Source organism: Biomphalaria glabrata, chromosome 8 (genome assembly GCF_947242115.1).
Source record: "Biomphalaria glabrata chromosome 8, xgBioGlab47.1, whole genome shotgun sequence".
Lineage (NCBI taxonomy): Eukaryota > Metazoa > Mollusca > Gastropoda > Planorbidae > Biomphalaria > Biomphalaria glabrata.
The window spans coordinates 45748802-45767077 of record NC_074718.1 but is presented as its reverse complement, the minus strand read 5'-3'; the positions used below and the strand labels follow the sequence as shown (position 1 = coordinate 45767077).

The window sequence follows — 18276 nt, the reverse complement described above, 5'->3', positions numbered from 1 at the left end:
TATTTGAAAATACTTTAGTGTAACTACAAAATGAGAACCCATTTCTTTGGTCTTCATTAAACTTTTTTTTAAAAGACATAATTGCTAGTTACAAGTCATCAAAATAATGAACCAATAACGTAGTCTTAGTAAATAATCTTTTAAAAATGCTGAAAAGATTTGATAAATGTATTAACATTTGCAACTTAAAAGATTTTGCCGACTGGCTTACCCAGTTTCAGGAAACGCAAAAGCAATGCAATTTTTATGGAGGATTTTAACCTTTGAACCATAAGTGTGTCAGTTTAAAATTTCTAAAATTATGAGTTTTGGCCTGAATACTAAGTCCTTGTTTTGGTTGAACTGGGTTTTTATAGAGTTCCATTTTAGTTTTACATTCCATTTAAGTTTTACAATTTAAAATGTCCAGAAGATTTTAAGAATTGGTCAAATTCTAAAATATAAACATTTACAGTATGTCTAACACAGCACAGGATTTTTGTTTGTTGTATAAGAGAAAGTCAACTAGTAGAACACCTGGTCATTGAATGAAAGTCAAATTTATGCCTGTATGACAATAAACAGAATGGAAGTTTTCAAAAAAAAACAACCTTACATTGATAATGTATATCTGATTGCAAGTAAACTATGACTAAAGACTGATAGGTTACAAACAACACAAATACAAATAAAATCAGTTCCCTGATAGATCTTTTAATAATATCAAATGTAATAATTGACAAATATATATATACATACATGCTCAGTTAGCCTTGTTTTGTTGACACATAAACACCAATTCAACAGTTACATATGACATATAATTATTATCTAATGTCAGTCAACTAGCAGTTGAAACTATTGGCACTTTTATTGGTAAGTAGTCAAATAAAATATAAAAATGCCAAGTTGGTTTTAAGAGTTAAAAATATATTTAGTAAGACAATACTGTTGGTATTAAAATAATGTTTGTGAACACATCAAGGCTCCCTGGTTTATTTATTTGTTGCTTTTTTTTTTTTGAGCTTTCGATTGAGCTAGGTTTTTTTAAGAAGGAATTTTTCAATTGTCAGCTACCAATCTAGTTTCTTAACTGGGTAGTCCCCACTTAAGCAAGCTGTGCAGTGTCCAGTTTCTTGACCTTCCTTCAAGCCTTCTGTCACAGCTTTCTTCAGGCCTTCAAGTGACAAATAATGCACCGAATCAGCTCCTGATTCAAATACCAAAAAGAAAAATTAATTAAAACTGATGTAGACAATTTTAGTCTGAAACATACTTTAAATAGCACAATATGGAGTAAAATATATCCTATGTAAAAATTAACATCAACTTAAAAATGTACTAACTTCATTATGTCTTTTTACGAGATGCTAATTAACTCTAAATGGACAGAAAATTATAGAGGTGCAGATCTTAGAGAGAAGGTGGAGATGGTCACAACCTTAGAAAAGAAACCAACAACAGAGATAGACAGGCCTTAGACTGGATACGCCAGGGCACAAGACCAAAAAGAACATGGCGACGCAGTATACTAGAAGAAGCAGAGAGGACTGGAAAGCCATTAAAAAACTAGCAAAAGACAGTGGAGAGTGGCATATTTTTACTGAGGCCCATGCAGAATGCAAAGGAAAGATGATGAATTAACTCTAAATGTAATTTTCTTAGATTAAATATGTCAATAGGCACCATAAGTAAAAGGAAAACTTAGCTATTTGAAGTACTAAAGATTACCACAACTTATAGCTCAATAAAGTGCCAACAAGTTGTACTCACCAAACAGTTTAGCCATTTCATTCAAAGGAATGATGTTTGCAACCAGTTCTTCTTTTGTTGGAATATTGATACCCATGTAACAAGGATATTTGATTGGAGGAGAGGCCACTCTAACATGGACCTGACAAAACCAAAGAAAAATATCGTTTTTAAATATAAGTTTTCAATAAAGATTTGCATTTGTAATACTGGTTTCAAATAGATACTAAACTGAAAAAAAAAAAAGAACACTTAATATTAATAATAATAATTAAAAAATGGTAGAAAATCATTTCTAAAAAAAAAAAAACAACTAATTGTATTGCTACTGAGATGTTTATTTTCTGTGTCCAGCATGTCAGAAAGTCATGTCCAGCATGTGTCCAGCATGTCAGAAAGTCATGTCCAGCATGTGTCCAGCATGTCAGAAAGTCATGTCCAGCATGTCAGAAAGTCATGTCCAGCATGTCAGAAAGTCATGTCTAGCATGTGTCCAGCATGTCAGAAAGTCATGTCCAGCATGTGTCCAGCATGTCAGAAAGTCATGTCTAGCATGTGTCCATTGTACTTGAACAATCAGTCATGTGAGACGTGTATGCCTTTGTTTACTGTTAGATGAATCTTGTTGAGTAAAGCCATGAAATCTGCAGTTCAAATGATTTTATTTATTACCGTATTTTTGTGCATATAAATTGCAGGTTATACAATTGTTTGGCAGCTTGCGGGGTATACAAAGGTGCAGGGTTTACAAAATTTATTTTACTTGTAAACAGAGCATAGCCCAAAACTATGGACATACCAATGAGTACTACCTCCTATAGTTCGCTGTATGATTGTGAAATGTACATTGGAAAGCTTTAACATTTCATTATAAACCTCAAGAAAAAAAATAGCTCTGATGCTCCAGAGAATCTTTAATAACCAGTAATCAATTGTGATAAGTAAGCAACTAAACTAATTTGCCGATATAGGTAACATATAGACTAGAGTGCATTTAATGTATCACTAGTGTCACTGTCCTCGAAACTTGTATCATATTCACTGCCTTCTTCCAATAAGCAAAGAATGTTGGCAGCAGCAGTCAGGTCATAAATTGACTTTTTATATGCGGAATATCTAAGAGTTGTGTGTTACTAAATGAACATGATATGAGGTGGTAATTTGGTGAATTTTAGAAGAGTGGTGTGGACCACCATAAGGAGATAATGCAACATCTATAACTTTTGAGGACATACACAACCATCAGGATGCATTATGGCGATGAAGGAGTGAGCAGGACATACTCCACTATGAGGCTGTAGATCAAGTCAATGAACTAAAAATATAATAACCTATTAATAATTTTAAAAGATTTTGTTTCCAAATTTCTTTTATGAAAGCCAAAAAAAAATTCAGAAAAAAGAAATATTTATGTTAAAACATTTTTTAAATAAATAAGCTTCCACAAATCATAGAAAATATTTGCTAATTTTGTTCAGGAAAAATAAAATGTCCCTTTATTTCAGTCTTTCAAACTTGGTTGTATTTTTTTCTACCAGCAAAAAAAAAAATTGTTTGAATGTCAAATATATTTTGAGTGTTACCATACAATATTTTATTAACATGTTTATTTTCAAAAATATTTTTGCATCTGGTTTGCTAACCACTTTAAAATATTGAACAATTAATTGTTTCATAGAGCATTAGTTAGCAGAAGTGGCAAGCAGTTACCTCTTTAGCACCAGCTTTCCTTAAGAGTGCCACAAGCTGTCCCATGGTGGTTCCTCGAACTATTGAGTCATCAATAATAACAAGACGTTTACCGTAGAAGTTATCAACCAAAGGTCCAAACTTTTTGGCAACTCCAAGTTTGCGTAGACGGGCAGACGGTTGAATAAATGTGCGCCCCACATATCTATTTTTGCAGAGCACTTCTCGGTAAGGAATGTTGAGCTGAAAGACGATGAGAAGTCAGAATAACAGGGGGCACAGAACTCTTGTAAAATCAAGTTGTAAAAATGAACATCATAAACCAAAGCTAGAAACAATTAGGATAATGAATATAATGGACATATAGTATAAAGTGATTGACACACAAATGACTTGGCTCATCCATACAATGTGCACATTAGTATACAAAAATAGACAAATGACTAGACTTATCAATGTTAATTCATTAATGTATATTTTTGTCTTCTTCTTCTTCTTCATCGTTCTCATTGTTATGTTGGAGTGTTCATATGACTAGACCAATACATGAGATGAACTGCGCAGTGGTTTCCAAATCAGGGAGCTCTCCATATAGTTTTCTTTCTATTGGGGTGATTTGGGGCCAATGTCTTATACGGGCCTCTTGGTAGAGAGAGCAGTTTTGGAGGACGTGGTCGGCATTTTCTGGTGATACTCCACATGGGCAGATTTCACTGGTTCCAATTTTGAGCTTCCGGAACATGTGTTGTCGCATTCTGTTGTGTCCGGTCCTGAGTCGAAAGATTAGACGTTGGTCTTGTCGGGATAGCTTATAGTAAGCATCATCTTTCTTGTGATTTGGATGGGAGCTCGTCCATTTCTCATTTATTTTGTTTACAATTAATTTCTTCATTTCTTCTGGAATATTTTTGTCAATTCCATAGATTAAATACTTACAGTTGCTGCATACTCCATTGCTGCTGGAGTTGCTGACTCAGGGACAGTGCTAACCAGATCAACATCTGCTGGCCATTCTAATGCTAACTGCCTGCCACAACGCCGTCTAACAGATGCCACCATTTGACCTAATAAAAAATAAACAAAAGTAATTTTTAAAAGTTTTGTGAGACATTTTAAATGCAATTTCTACTTTCAGAATATTTTCCATTCAGAAATGTGATCCTCATAGAAAGGATTTGTATTCTAGGCCTCAGGCAAAATAATGAGTTTCTTGTCTATACTAGCTCTGTCTTTTAAACATTAAGTTAAAGAGCTAAAGCAATGGCTGTTTTTTTTTTTAAATGTCTATATTGAAGAAAATATTCAATACAGCAAATTCTGTTTTAAATTGTCTTTAATGAAAAGTTTATGTTTTGAAATGAGTCCAAAAGTCTTTGGGGTCAAATCTTGCAATTGAAAGCTGGAAGACCTTAAAAAAGATTTCTTATATCAAAAAAGGTTATCAAAAAAAGCATACATCAGTAGTAACTAACACAGACTTCCAATACATTAATTTTTTAAAGAAACAAAGTCAAACCTTCAAATCTTGAATCTGGTCTGGCAAAATAAACATATTCAAATATACAGAAAGCTGGAGGGTGGGCTTCAGGCCTGGGGACGATACATCTTGAAATAACTCCATTCTTGGTCACCTCCACTATTTCCCCTGGTAAGACATCTCGGACATACTCAGCTCCCATGGCATGAAAAGTGCAGGATTCAGAAGCAACTATCCAAGCCTCAGATTCATCAGGTAATGCCAGTCTGTTACCTGTTTGCACACAAATCTTGGTTATGAAACTAATGGACAAAAGAGGGTTGTATTTGCCCCAACTCAGGCAAATGATTCTATGTCACCTTTTTGAAATATAAAAATTAAATTACTTTTTTGTTTACACTAAGTTTTTCTTAAATCCATCTTTGTTATCGCTGAATTAGTTTTTTCTTTACAAATTACATTTTCAAACACTGACAAATATGACATTTTTTTAAATTATTTTTTTGATGATTTGCTTGTACAATAAATACAAATTTGCTTAGTTTTATTTAAAATTTACAGACATTTTTTTACAATACAATTAATGCATATTTTTATGTTATCTTTTAGTTAGAGTTAATTAGAGATTTATCAAGTTAAAAAAAAGTTATATTTTTTCTTTTTATCAATTTGGTTTTATTTCTACAAGCATAAAATAATAAAGACATGAAGGCTACAAGTTTCTGTGTTATCAGTAAAAATCACACAAATGTTAAGCTGATGAGTTGTATTTTTTTTTTGAAATACAAAAGTCAGGTATGTTTTGAGTCAGGTCATAAATGTTTTTTTTTTATTTGTCTCACAAGCCTCATGGTTAAGATGAAATTGTACACTTTCTGTATTAAAAACCATATATTATAATTTGAAAAAAAAAAGTTTCTTCAAAAACATGTAGGGCATCATTCATGTTTGTTAAGAAGATCTAATATGCCCGGTAAATTCTTACATTAAGTAGGTTATAATGGATTATATATAAATAATTTGGAAGCCAGGACTTCACAACTAAGTCAAGGAAAAAAAAAAGAAACTAGTTTTAGTTATTTCAACACATAGAACTTAGTGGTTCTCAGCCTGTGCACAAAAGTTTAAATTTATGATAAATTATATTGCCACTCCCACCCCCAATCCCCCTTCACAACTTGATCACATGTTTTTGAATTTTTTCTCATCTGAAGAATATTCCTGGCTCTAAAAAAAAAACTGCTATAGGTTAGTATATGATATTTTACATTTGTTTTTATCTATTAATTAATAGTCAAGCAGAAAAGTTTAGAGGATATAAGCGAGTCACACAAGAATTAAATGACTTAAAAAGACTGGGGCACACTTTTAGACAAGGACAGATAGTTAAGGCAATGGGAAAATGATGCTTAGAATTGGAGTGTGATGAGCTTTCACCAGCAGAAATGAAATATGGATAAAGAAAAAGTCCGATTATACAAAATGAACATGATTTGCATTGTGAAATGAACTATTTGACCAAGTATTTGTGTTGAAATTTGAGAACCTGTGTATGAACAAGCTCTGTAAAAAAAGAGCAAGATAAGCAAAGAAATATAGAATAGAATTATTAGCTTATCCACATAAGAAAAGGAAATGAATCAGATCATGTGAGACAAAAAAGACTCAGGTCATGTGACAAGGTAGGGACTCAAGTAATAAGACCAGGAAAGGGATAAAAAGAATGGATTTTGTACCTACCTGAAGGGCTCCTCATTACTGTTCACAATAAACAAAAGATGAAGATTAACTGGAGAGAATAGACTAGTGAGTAAACTAGTGGATAGCTTAGCAGCTATTAGGCCTAACAGAAGTACTGCCATATACATATCAAGCAGAATAAGAATATAAGGTCAGAAGCTTTATTGTGGATGGAAATGTTCTAAAATCAAAACTTATTATATTAATGGGTAAACAGAATTTGTCTTTTAATCAAATGCTGTTAACAAACAAAAAATCTACATGATTTGAAAAAGATATTTGCTATATAACATTTACAATTGTCTTCAACAATAAACTCTAAAGCAGTCTACAACAGTAACACACTGCCTCAATTAGTTCTACACAGATTCACTTCATAAGGATATGACAATCAGTACTTACACAGGAAAATATAGAACAATAACCATATCCTCTACACATGAGAACAAACAATATTTATGATTTGCAAGCTCTATAAAAAATTTTTTACCTGTAACAGCATCTGCAGGTAAAAGTTTGCCAATACACAGTGGCCTGTTCCCATAAGAATCCCTGACTGCCCAAATCCTATCTTTATGCATAATCAAAAGTGAGTAGGAAGCAACTGTTTCTTGCATCATGTTTTTGATCCTATATAGAAAGTAAATGTTATGCATTATTACTGCACTATAATACTGAAGCCCACAGGCATTACAGAGGTCATAACAGAAACAATGTCCATAATTTAGATGATTACATAAATCCATTCACCGGGAAAACAGGCCTGTAAATGAATATGCCTTTCAAAAATATTTTTAAATACTATTTGTCACATATAACAATTACAAGAGCCTATATTTTGCTTTGTTTAATTTAGTTATTTTACTTTCTCCTCCTGCCATAACTGCATAGTTTGAGATTAATTAAAATGAGGTAATTTAAACTGGGAAGAAAGACTTTATAATAAGTGAATACTATATTACAAATCCTAAACAACTAGCGAGATTAGTAAATAAATGATTCTTGTCTGACCTTCCAACCCAATTGGCTCCATTGGGTTCACCACAATCTGGGGTATGTGTTAGCAGTTGTGTAATTAGTTCACTGTCAGAACTTGTTGATAAGCCAACACCATGGCGGAGTAACTGTTTCAAAGAATAATGACAAGTTCTCCAAGTAAGTTGCAAGGAAGTAATAGTTAATATATTAAAAACAATCTATAATGGTTTGCAGTGCTAAAAACAACCTATTTTTTTTTTATACATAACATATAAGTCTTTTAAAGTTAATATAATAAAAACAATCTGTAATGGTTTGCAGTGCTAAAAACAACCTATTTTTTTTTTATACAGTACAATAACATATAAGTCTTTTAAAGCATACAAAAAATTACAAGACTTTTATAAACAAAATTACAAAGATAAAAAGGCAGTGTGTCTAGTTTGAAACTATAAAAATAAATAAAACGTGATCAGCAAGCAAAATGAGCTACCTTTTGTTTCAAATGCATTGCATTCACTAGTTCCCCATTGTGTGCAACTGCTATTAGGCCATGCAAACTTTCTACAACAAAAGGCTGAATGTTTGAAGCATTAGATAAACCCTGAGTGGAATATCGAACATGACCTTTAAGACAGAAATAAGAACAAAATGTCTAGTTTTAAAATCTTGTGTGAATATTTCAAGAGTGGGCATGAACAAAATAATTAACAAATATTTTAATTAGCAGGTCAGCATTTAATACTATTATAATTTGTAAGCAATATTATTTTAATACAAGCTGTAGCCATCAAGAGATAAAACATTATACAAAACATAACAAAGGTGTGTCTTTAGAACAAGATGAAAGCTGTGCACAAATAGCAGGAAAAATATTATATACTGGTCATTACTTCATTATTTAGCCAGAAATACACTTTGTGGGGATGCACTGCGTCATATCAAATTGCTAAGTGAGCCCTAATCATGCTTTGGTGTTTTGGCTGCACTCTGTATCAGCCAGTGTTTTGATCGCTGGTGCAGATGTTAAGCAAAATTTGGTTTTTGGTGGTTTCTTGCAACCGACTAGAGCTGTGTCAGTTAAAAATGCTATATGTCAAACATGCAGCATTACTGTTTTGTCTTAGCTTGTAAGAAATTACATCAGAAATTACATATTAAATATATTTACTTATTCAGTTTTAGCTCCAAACACAAGTCTTAAATTTTGTTTCATCTGTAAGTGGTCTCACAATATATAATTATTGCATTTCTTTTTGTCAATGAAATTACAGTAAGTTAAAATTTTTAATATTCATCAAATTAGGACAGTCAGTGGAGAAGTGGCAGTTGCTAGATTCTAATACATTCTAAAATTGATCCGATTGTGTGTTAAGCCAGATATTGGTGAATCAATTTATTTAATATGAAGTCCATTGATACTTGTAAGGTCCAGCATCAGCATGAGGTTTCTAGCATCTTGTTTGTACTGTCTTAATGTGACTTTGATTTCCACTCTAAGCCCCCCCCTCCCACCCCCAAACCAAAGTTGTATATACTTTTGTTCCTTAGGTAACACCCTTTACCAATCAGAAAGTTGTACTCACCAATGCCCAAATTTCCTTTCAAAATGACAATATCATCATCTGAGAATGCACCATTGACAAGACCCATAGCTTTTCTTGTGACAAATGTGTCATTTGGTCCTCCCATAGACGTCACTATTCCTGCACTTTCCTGACCTCTTTAAGAAAAAGCATTTGTATCAAAAATATGTTTGTCAAATTGCATTGTATAAACACCTTAATCATTGAGTAGCAGAGACAAAATAAGTAAAAAATTTTACTACAGTGTTGGTTAATAATTATATGTTTTCTATTTATTTTGTGAAATGATTACTAGTTGTTATTTTCTTTACTATTATTTTTTATTTTAACAAAACTCATCCCTGAAAATTTAGTTTTCTAAGAACATAAAACTTGTTAAGGCAATACTATTAGTGTAAAAAAAAAATAAATCAGTCTAATTGTATGTAAAAATTCAATAGCTTTCTGAATATAAAGATATTGTAGATGGATCTTAAGAATTTCAATTCTACCATAAAGTATATATAAAAATTCAGTTCTGTCATAGATTAGTAAAATTTCAGAAGCTTTCTGTAGTTTCTAGTCAAGCAGTGATAAGTATCTCTTTGAGATCTTGCAATCTATGAATGCGGATTCTATAAAGCTCATCTGTTTTTATGGTCAACAGTTAACTGCCATTACTTCCCAAATGTTTGTCAGGAACCCATCCCTAATACAGTTGGGTGGACTCAGAGGCATCCTACAAATCCCTAAGTTCAAAATCCCAATCTTCATAGGAACTAGAGACCTATTCAAGCAGTGTACAAGCAAAATGACCCCAAAATATTCCAAGCATACAGTACTAGATTTATAATATATATAACTGTTAAATATTACAGCGGGTTGAATGGAAAACTATCAACTTTTGCGGCATGCAATTTAAAGATGTACCTGTGTTGTAGACCGACCAGTCCTAGGTGTATCAGGTGTGACAATGTGATGTCTATACCACTGTTGGCGGCCACCATACCAAACAACCCACATTCTTCTCGCAATCCAGATTCACTAGTGGTATCAATAGAAGACAACTCCATTTTACTTATAGAGTTGTTTCATTCAAGACTTAAATCTGAAAAGACAAACCATTAAGAATGTCTATTTAAGATAAGAAAAGCATTGAGAGGCACTTTCATGTTGCAACTTTTTTTTAGATGCCAGTGAGGGCAAAATGGTGCCTGAGTTTATAGCACTTATGGGGGGGGGGGGGGCACATCTGTTACACCGCCTTGTTTAAGAAGATCGCCTTTTGCATGCCACCTGACCCAGAACAGCTGTCAAATGGTAATAGGTGCTTCTATACTGTCCACACCAGCCTCAAGCATATATTTATATAAGTTATAATCAGTATAAATATAAATAATGGTATAGAAGACTAAAATAAATCTAGAATTCTAGATCTAGGTAATTCTAGATTTGAATATTATTTATATATGATAATATATCTAGACCCTAGTGTCTCTAAGAGTCTAAGAGTAGACTCTATAACTTACTTAAGTTACCTACTTATTACTACTAGAATAGATCTACCTCCTTACTGAACTTAACAGTATTAAGTAGACTGTCTACCTCCTTTCAGATCTAAATTCTAGATTTAAATCTAAGTTTGCAATGACAATGCAATGCACACTACAATTGAATAGTAACAAAGTTAAGTATTACTAATACTATTAGTAAAGTATCTTCTTCTTCTTCGTTCTCATTGTTATGTTGGAGCGTTCAGATGACTAGACCAATATATGAGATGAACTGCGCAGTGGTTTCCAAATCAGGGAGCTCTCCATATAGTTTTCTTTCTATTGGGGTGTTTTGGGGCCAGTGTCTTATACGGGCCTCTTGGTAAAGAGAGCAGTTTTGGAAAACGTGGTCGGCATTCTCAGGTGATACTCCACATGGGCGGATTTCACTGGTTACAATTTTGAGCTTCCAGTACATGTGTTGTCGCATTCTGTACATTAGACGTTGGTCTTGTCGGGATAGCTTATAGTAAGCTTCATCTTTCTTGTGATTTGGATGAGAGCTCGTCCATTTCTCATTTATTCTATTTACAATTAATTTCTTCAATTCTTCTGGATAGAGTGCAGAGTTTATTTGTGAGTTAGTTCTCCCACTCTTGGCGAGTTTGTCAGCCTTCTCATTTCCTTCTATTAGTAAAGTATAATTAGAGACTATAACTACTATAATAAGTTATAAGTAGTAGTAGTAGATCTATAACTATAACTTACCATAAGTATTAGATCCACACTGACTACACTAAATTATTATTACAGTATTACACTACAGAGTATTATAGCCTAGCCCTTATAGTTACTAGTAAAGTATACTAGTAACTAGATTTAGATATCTAGGTCTAGAGTCTAGTTACTAGATCTAGTTATAAACTATACTATTATTTACTATAGTAACTATACTCTTTGGCATAGGCATCATGATACACTAAGTGTCTAATTCACTTTAGAATTTATTTAGTTATTTTACTAAATTATATCTATACAGTAAACAGTTTATTGAGTTAACCTTCTTTTAACTGACTTACAAGTAACAGAATTAAGTTAAGACGACTTGACTTAAGTCTTTCAATTCAAGCAGATCTATAAATAGATAAATTAGTACTAGATCTATAATCTATGTTGGTACTCAAGACTTTGTTCTATGATATTTCGTAAAACGAAAATCTGCTCTGTACATGATCTGCCTCTTCAGCTAATGATCAGTTTTGTGGACTTCAAAAAAGCGTTTGATAGTGTCCACCGAGAATCACTATGGAAAATAGTTAGAGAATACAGTATCCCAGAAAAATTCGTCCAGATCCTACGACACCTTTACAGTCAGTCTAGTTGCTGCATTAAAACAGAAGAGGGAACAACAGAGTTTTTTACAATCGAGACAGGTGTGAGACAGGGGTGCATCTTATCTCCCTTCCTTTTCCTCCTAGCCATCGACTACATAATGAGGAGAGCAATGAACCAGACTGCCTTTGGTATTCCATGGCATGAACAACTCCGATTGACGGACTTGGACTTTGCTGATGATGTTGCACTACTCGGGGCTACAAATAAATGCATTCAAGAAATGACGGAGAGCCTAGACAGAGAGGCACCCAAAATTGGCCTCCGCATAAACTTGGATAAGACTAAAATTATGCGAGTTGGATATAAGGCAAAGGGTGTCCCCGTCAGACTTGGCGAGTCAAAGCTTGAAGAGCTGGACAAGTTCACGTACCTTGGCAGCATCATAACAAATGATGGAGATGCTTACCATGATGTAGCATGTCGAATAGGAAAGGCAGGGAGCATTTTCCAAAGGCTGCAGCCTATTTGGACTAGCCAAGCCATTGGACTCGAGACAAAAATACACCTTCTCAACACAATCGTCATTCCAACTGCTACATATGCATGTGAGACGTGGAAGTCATCTGTCAAAATTGAGAAAAGACTAAATGTGGCTCAACAGAGATGGCTGAGACGGATTTTGGGAGTCAGTTACACAGACCGGATCTCAAACAAGGAAATCCTATGCCGAACTGGGAGTCGAACACTTAGTGAGGTTGTGACTGAGCGTCGCATGAGGTTTGTGGGACATGTTCTACGTCAAAATGAATTACGCACACCAAGAGTTGCGATAACATGGAAGCCAAAACGAGGAAAGCGCAAACAGGGACGTCCTCGTATTACCTGGCGACACACCTTCATGGAGGACCTCAGAACAGTGGACACCAGGTGGGAGGAGGCTTCAGACATTGCCAGTGACAGATCATTATGGAGACAGCTTGCCGCCCAATGCGCCGAACGGCGCGGGAGGACCTGAGTCTAAGTAAGTCTATAATCTATGTAATTATTATAAGTCATAATCACTCATGATAATGATAAACTAGACTATATTATATAGATAATAGATCTAGATCTAGATCTATATATAAGTATAATTAAGTATATAGATTATCTAGTATTATTAGTATATATTATAGGATAGGTCCGATAGGTCTAATAAGTTTAATAATAATATAATTAATAACTATTATAATCTATATTAATCTAAACTTTATATAATATAAACATAAAGGCATAATAATGATAATACATAGTCATAGATCTACATTATAAATATAATCATGACTGACATGACATATCATAATAATGAATGATAAACTTCATTATTATAAACTCAATTATTTTACTTAATAAATTATTATTATAAACTAAGTCATTAAGTGATAAGTCTAAGTCTAAGTAACTAGATCTAGTATATTATAGTATATAGTTATAGTTAATATTATATAGTATATAACTATATAATTATAATGTAGAGTCTATTCTATATATATAGTATAGTATAACTATAACCTTTAGATTAATTAGATCTAGATCTTCCTGATCTAGACGTCTAGATCTAAGCCTTAAGCGTGCAACACTGCAAAGTAGGAAACCAAGGATCAATGCAGAAAGTGTTTTTTGCAAAGTTGTCACGTTGTTTATTATTCTAGTCTAGTCTAGATGTCTAGTGTGGATGCACTGTACTTAAAAAAAAAAAAAAAAAAAACTACGAACAAAATTTAACCTCACAGACCTATATATAATAGTAACCTTTTTACACTAAAGCAATAAAGAGGTCCTCCATAAATAACGTCAGCAATGAATACATATTTTAATTTTTTTTTTAAAGGAGGGGATAGACATTTTTAAAAGATAGATTAAGGTTATCAGACAGAGTCCAGTAAAAGGAGGGTCTTTTTAAGGTCTTGTCCTCCGTCCGGGCAAGCATCGACTTTTACTTACTGCAGTGTTAATATAATTATATATTATTCAGCTGGTTTAAGCACACAAATTCATTATACATTGAAGATGTTTTTCAAATCTTCTTTAAAATGTGTTAGGTGTTAGAGGCCGCTGCTTTTCAAGCTTTTTAGGCAAGTATACCACTCGGTGAAGTAAACTGAAGTACCACTGTAAATGAAACGTCCAAGTTTTGCCTTTTTTTTTTTGTAAAAGTCAGTACAATCAGTAGTGCAATAGGCTTATATGAACCTATTGCTTTGTGCGAAATATGCTTTTTTTTTTTGTTTGCCGTAACGTCCTGGTCCACGGAGAAAATGTTTTTACAGAACATATTTCAAATACAGTTTCTTGGTTTCTTCTTTAAGCTTATCGTTGCAGAAAAGATCTTTTCGTATAGACACGTTGAGCCCAAAGGCAGCGGAGCCTTAATCACCTTAGCACCGAGTGTATTATGCGTTTTCCTGATTTAACTCCAAATTTCTGTCATTGATTTTTCTTTCAACATTTCTTGAAACGCTGATGAGCGCCGCTTTCAATGTAATAAAAACAACATTGCAAATACTGCCAAATACATGTAATTTTCATTGCACTAGCGATGTAGTCCAGAAGTCTTCATTTTCTTCTCTGCTGGTTATCTCGAAGTTGTGTCAGATGTTTGGCCGAGAGGCTCCGCTACCCATCAGGATGGCAGCCTGGTCATGCGGTATGGGCAGGACTGTCGCCCGGTCGTCTCGATGGTCCTTCCCACATCGGCCTGCGGCAGGTTTGGGTTGGGATGTAGATTATCTTCAACTCTGAAGGAACATAACAAACAAGGGGCTTGGCTACCTATAAGGGGAGCTCAAACTCGACACCCGACTCGAGCAGAGATGTTATTACTGAGCGTCTAAAGGCAGCACGAAAATCTTCTAGATAGCCCCCCCCCCCCCCCCAATAAGCGCTCTGAGCATGCTATACGAATGAAAGCTCCCTATATAAATGCTATTTAAAATTTAACAAAAGTTGCTGCTCCAACCGCCGCTTTAATTCTTATACATATATAGTGTCACTTTCCTAATGACAAAGTCATCCATCGGGAAAGGAATGCACCAGGTAAAACCGTTAAAATTACAAACATATCGGAAACGGAACTTCTTCCTTGAGACAAACCATAAATAGGACTGAAAAAATGATTGCTGAGAAGCCAAAATGTGAAAATGCCAAATGGTATTACATTATTACATTTCTCGATTTTTCTGCATTTATGGGGTGTGATAATTAAAAACAAAATTTCTAATTACACTTCCGTTCCTAGGTTCTTCACATATTCTCTACAGAGATAAACTTGGAAAAAGTAGATATATTATTAAAAAGAAAAACGGAAAGATCGAGACACCGATTCCTTGGAAAACAAGGGAGACTACTTGAGTAAGTCTGTTAGTCTACCATTTGGCATTGCTTACCAGAGTAGTATGCCTTACGTGTATCACGGTTCGAAAAGCATTGATGTTTAAATACAATAATTTAGAATAAACGTCTTAATCGGGTCTATCATGACTTTTTATTTAAGGTTATGCTAATATTTCACACTTTTATTTTTATGATCAAAAAATCTCTTGGTCACAACAGTGCTTACACTCATACACCAAGGAAAGTTTTTACGGTGACCCGAGGAGAGTCATGTGCAAAGTGGACGCCGCTGACAAACTCATTATCATTGGTAACTTCAACGCTCGATGGGAAACGACTACAACGCTGGGTGTCCTAGTCAGACATGGCATTGTCTGCTGCAACGATCACGGCAGACTACTGTTGAAACCTTTTTTTTATGATATTCGTTTCTATTTTACTTGTTTATTATAATGTATTTATGTATTTAGTGTTTTTAGAAAATAAAACAATATTTAAATTTGTGGAAAATTGAATATGTAGTATATAAATTAACAGACTCTAGTTTCGGTCGGAAAAAGATCTAAAACACCCAAAATGTCTGACAAATAGAAGAAGGATGAAAGTCACCAGTGCTTGCCAATACAAAATAATGTTATGTTTGTGGCTTTTGCAGCTACAGTCTTCTCGTCTTATTTTTAATATAAATTACTCTATGGCCACATCACAAGGTCCTCAGGGCTCGCAAAGACCTTTCTTAAGGGGACAGTACCAAGAAGAAGAAGAGGAGGAGGAAGATACAGGAAGCAATGGGAAGACAACATCGAAGAATGGACAGGCCTGTCATTGAATGAAATTCTAACCAAGGCAAAAGACAGAGAGGGATGGAGAAAGACGGTCGACAGATCTTGTGTGGTGCCCCAAAGGTTCAACAGACTAAGGGATAGGTGAAGGTGAAATGACAGACGTTGCTACGAAGATAATTACGTGCTAAGCCAAGTCTGCCAAGTCGTTAGGTTTTCTGCCTGATTCAGGCAACCCATTCTATGCTCGCTCGAACTAGGCAAGAAGGAGCCTTTGTAAACATTTTCCTAGCCTATGGAATACTAAAAAGTGCCTGTATGAATACTCGTCTCAACATTTTTCATCTTTTTATAGTAACCAATGCTCGAGCACCATTTTATGCACCGACTCGTTCCACAGTATTATTTGCTGATTGTGTTTCATTAATTCTTTTTTCATAATCTGCTTGTTAAGAACACACGCCATCATATCCTTAAAGAACACATGACATCATATTTTTTAAAGAACACATGACATCATATCTTTAAAAAACACATGACATTTTTGTAAAAGAACAAATGACATCATATCTTTAAAGAACACATGACATCATATCTTTAAAGAACACTTTACATCATATCTTTAAAGAACACATGACATCATATTTTTTAAAGAACACATGACATCATATCTTTAAAGAACACATGACATCATATCTTTAAAGAACACTTTACATCATATCTTTAAATAACACGTGACATCATGTTTTTAAAGAACACATGACATCATATCTTTAAAGAACAAATGACATCATATCTTTAAAGAACACATGACATCATATCTTTAAAGAACACATGGCATCATATCTTTAAAGAACACTTGACATCATATGTTTAGTACATGATTTAAGGAGCTTCAGTGCGAGATCTCATGGAATAAGATGCATCTGTTGAATTTTCATTTCTAAAGTCATTTTCCATTCAGCCCCGTTGACTCAATTAAAAAGACATTTTTTTCCTGCCTTTAACTAAGAATTATTCCATGTGTATGCCGACTAGTAATTCCTAATTTTCAAGGAACACCTAGTCAAGCCCCATGGAACATAGTTTTGAAAACCCGGAGCTAAAGAAAGATAAACGAGTTGTGTTGAAGCTTATCTTATCTTATCTTATCTTATAAAACACAGAGGTTACTTTAACAATAGAAGACGATTGCGTCCTACGAGTGTTCCTATGTCAATCTAGTCATGCTTGTTAATCAATAACTTTAACTCTGTCAAGTCATTGGTTTTCATGGCTGACTCAGGCAACCCATTCTATGCTCTAATATAGCCTTAGGGAATAAGGAGCATTTGTACAAATGTGTCCAAGCATATGGAACAATGAATGAGTCATTGAGACAAGTGTCTCTAATATTGTATTAATAAAAAAAAAATGAAGGCTTTTAAAAAAATATCCTTACCTAAAATATAGCTGTCTATAACTGTGTTTGCTCTAACCAACTGGTCTGTTCTTGTAGGCTTTATGTTTCAATGCGAGATGGTATAGGACTACAGCATAACTCGCTTCCTTAGACTGCCTAATTATCTTTTGTTAAATGAGTAAAATACTACAACACAGTCATCTACACTAATAGCAGAATAAACAAAGTTTTAATAAACTTTATCAATCTCAAAAAAGAACGCACATTTCTAATAAATAATAGGCAAATAAACCCCTACCCCATTCCCTTCCCTCTTTTTTTAAGGTAGGTCAAGTCAACAATGTTGTTTGTTTGGTTCACCTTACTTATCGGGTTTGTGACGTCACTTGTCTCAAAATCAGTTCTCTAATGAATATGCTAATCAGGTTCCTGACCGGAAAAAATTTTTTTTTTATATACATAAGAAGCTGGGTATTATATTGATATTAGAATTGTTTATATTTCTGATCATTGAAAAGCTCAACTTATGAGTCATAGATCTAACCTGATTTAAGTTCGAAATGAAAGGGATTAATTAACTCATTAATGATTATCCTCTGGGGCATTTGCCAATCTATAAGAAACTTTACAAATCTCAATCCCTTCTAATATCTAATAATTAAAATAATAATAATACATTGTTGTAACTCCAGTGGCAGAGCTTTATGGTTAA

The 18276-nt window shown here is 33.8% G+C and overlaps 1 protein-coding gene across 4 annotated transcripts; it reads right to left on the bottom strand.

Moving 5' to 3' along the window:
• Window positions 1–673: 673 nt before the first annotated feature.
• On the bottom strand, window positions 674–17805 carry LOC106051196 (amidophosphoribosyltransferase-like). 4 transcript variants are annotated; one of them, XM_056038776.1, is made up of 12 exons: window positions 17604–17805; window positions 10111–10288; window positions 9202–9338; window positions 8109–8242; window positions 7649–7761; window positions 7128–7267; window positions 6638–6655; window positions 4937–5170; window positions 4357–4484; window positions 3442–3663; window positions 1753–1873; window positions 674–1189 (listed from the first exon to the last, which is right to left on the bottom strand). In XM_056038776.1, exons 2-12 carry the CDS (start codon window positions 10251–10253, stop codon window positions 1053–1055), a joined length of 1527 nt encoding a protein of 508 aa, XP_055894751.1. In that variant the 5' UTR covers window positions 10254–10288; window positions 17604–17805; the 3' UTR covers window positions 674–1052. The 4 variants fall into 4 exon arrangements, with proteins under 4 accessions (XP_055894751.1, XP_055894750.1, XP_055894752.1 ...); XM_056038775.1 differs by lacking the exon at window positions 17604–17805 and adding an exon at window positions 13560–13745; XM_056038777.1 differs by lacking the exon at window positions 17604–17805 and adding an exon at window positions 11753–11786.
• Between the last annotated feature and the right edge of the window lie 471 nt (window positions 17806–18276).

Bases quoted from the DNA above. Each gene is read 5' to 3' on its own strand.
- LOC106051196 (XM_056038776.1), bottom strand. From the start codon at position 10,253: ATGGAGTTGTCTTCTATTGATACCACTAGTGAATCTGGATTGCGAGAA. The intron at 9,339-10,110 runs GTACATCTTTAA...TTTTTCTTAAAG, and splicing joins CTGGTCGGTCTACAACACAG to AGGTCAGGAAAGTGCAGGAA. The intron at 3,664-4,356 runs GTAAGTATTTAA...ATCGTCTTTCAG, and splicing joins CAATGGAGTATGCAGCAACT to CTCAACATTCCTTACCGAGA.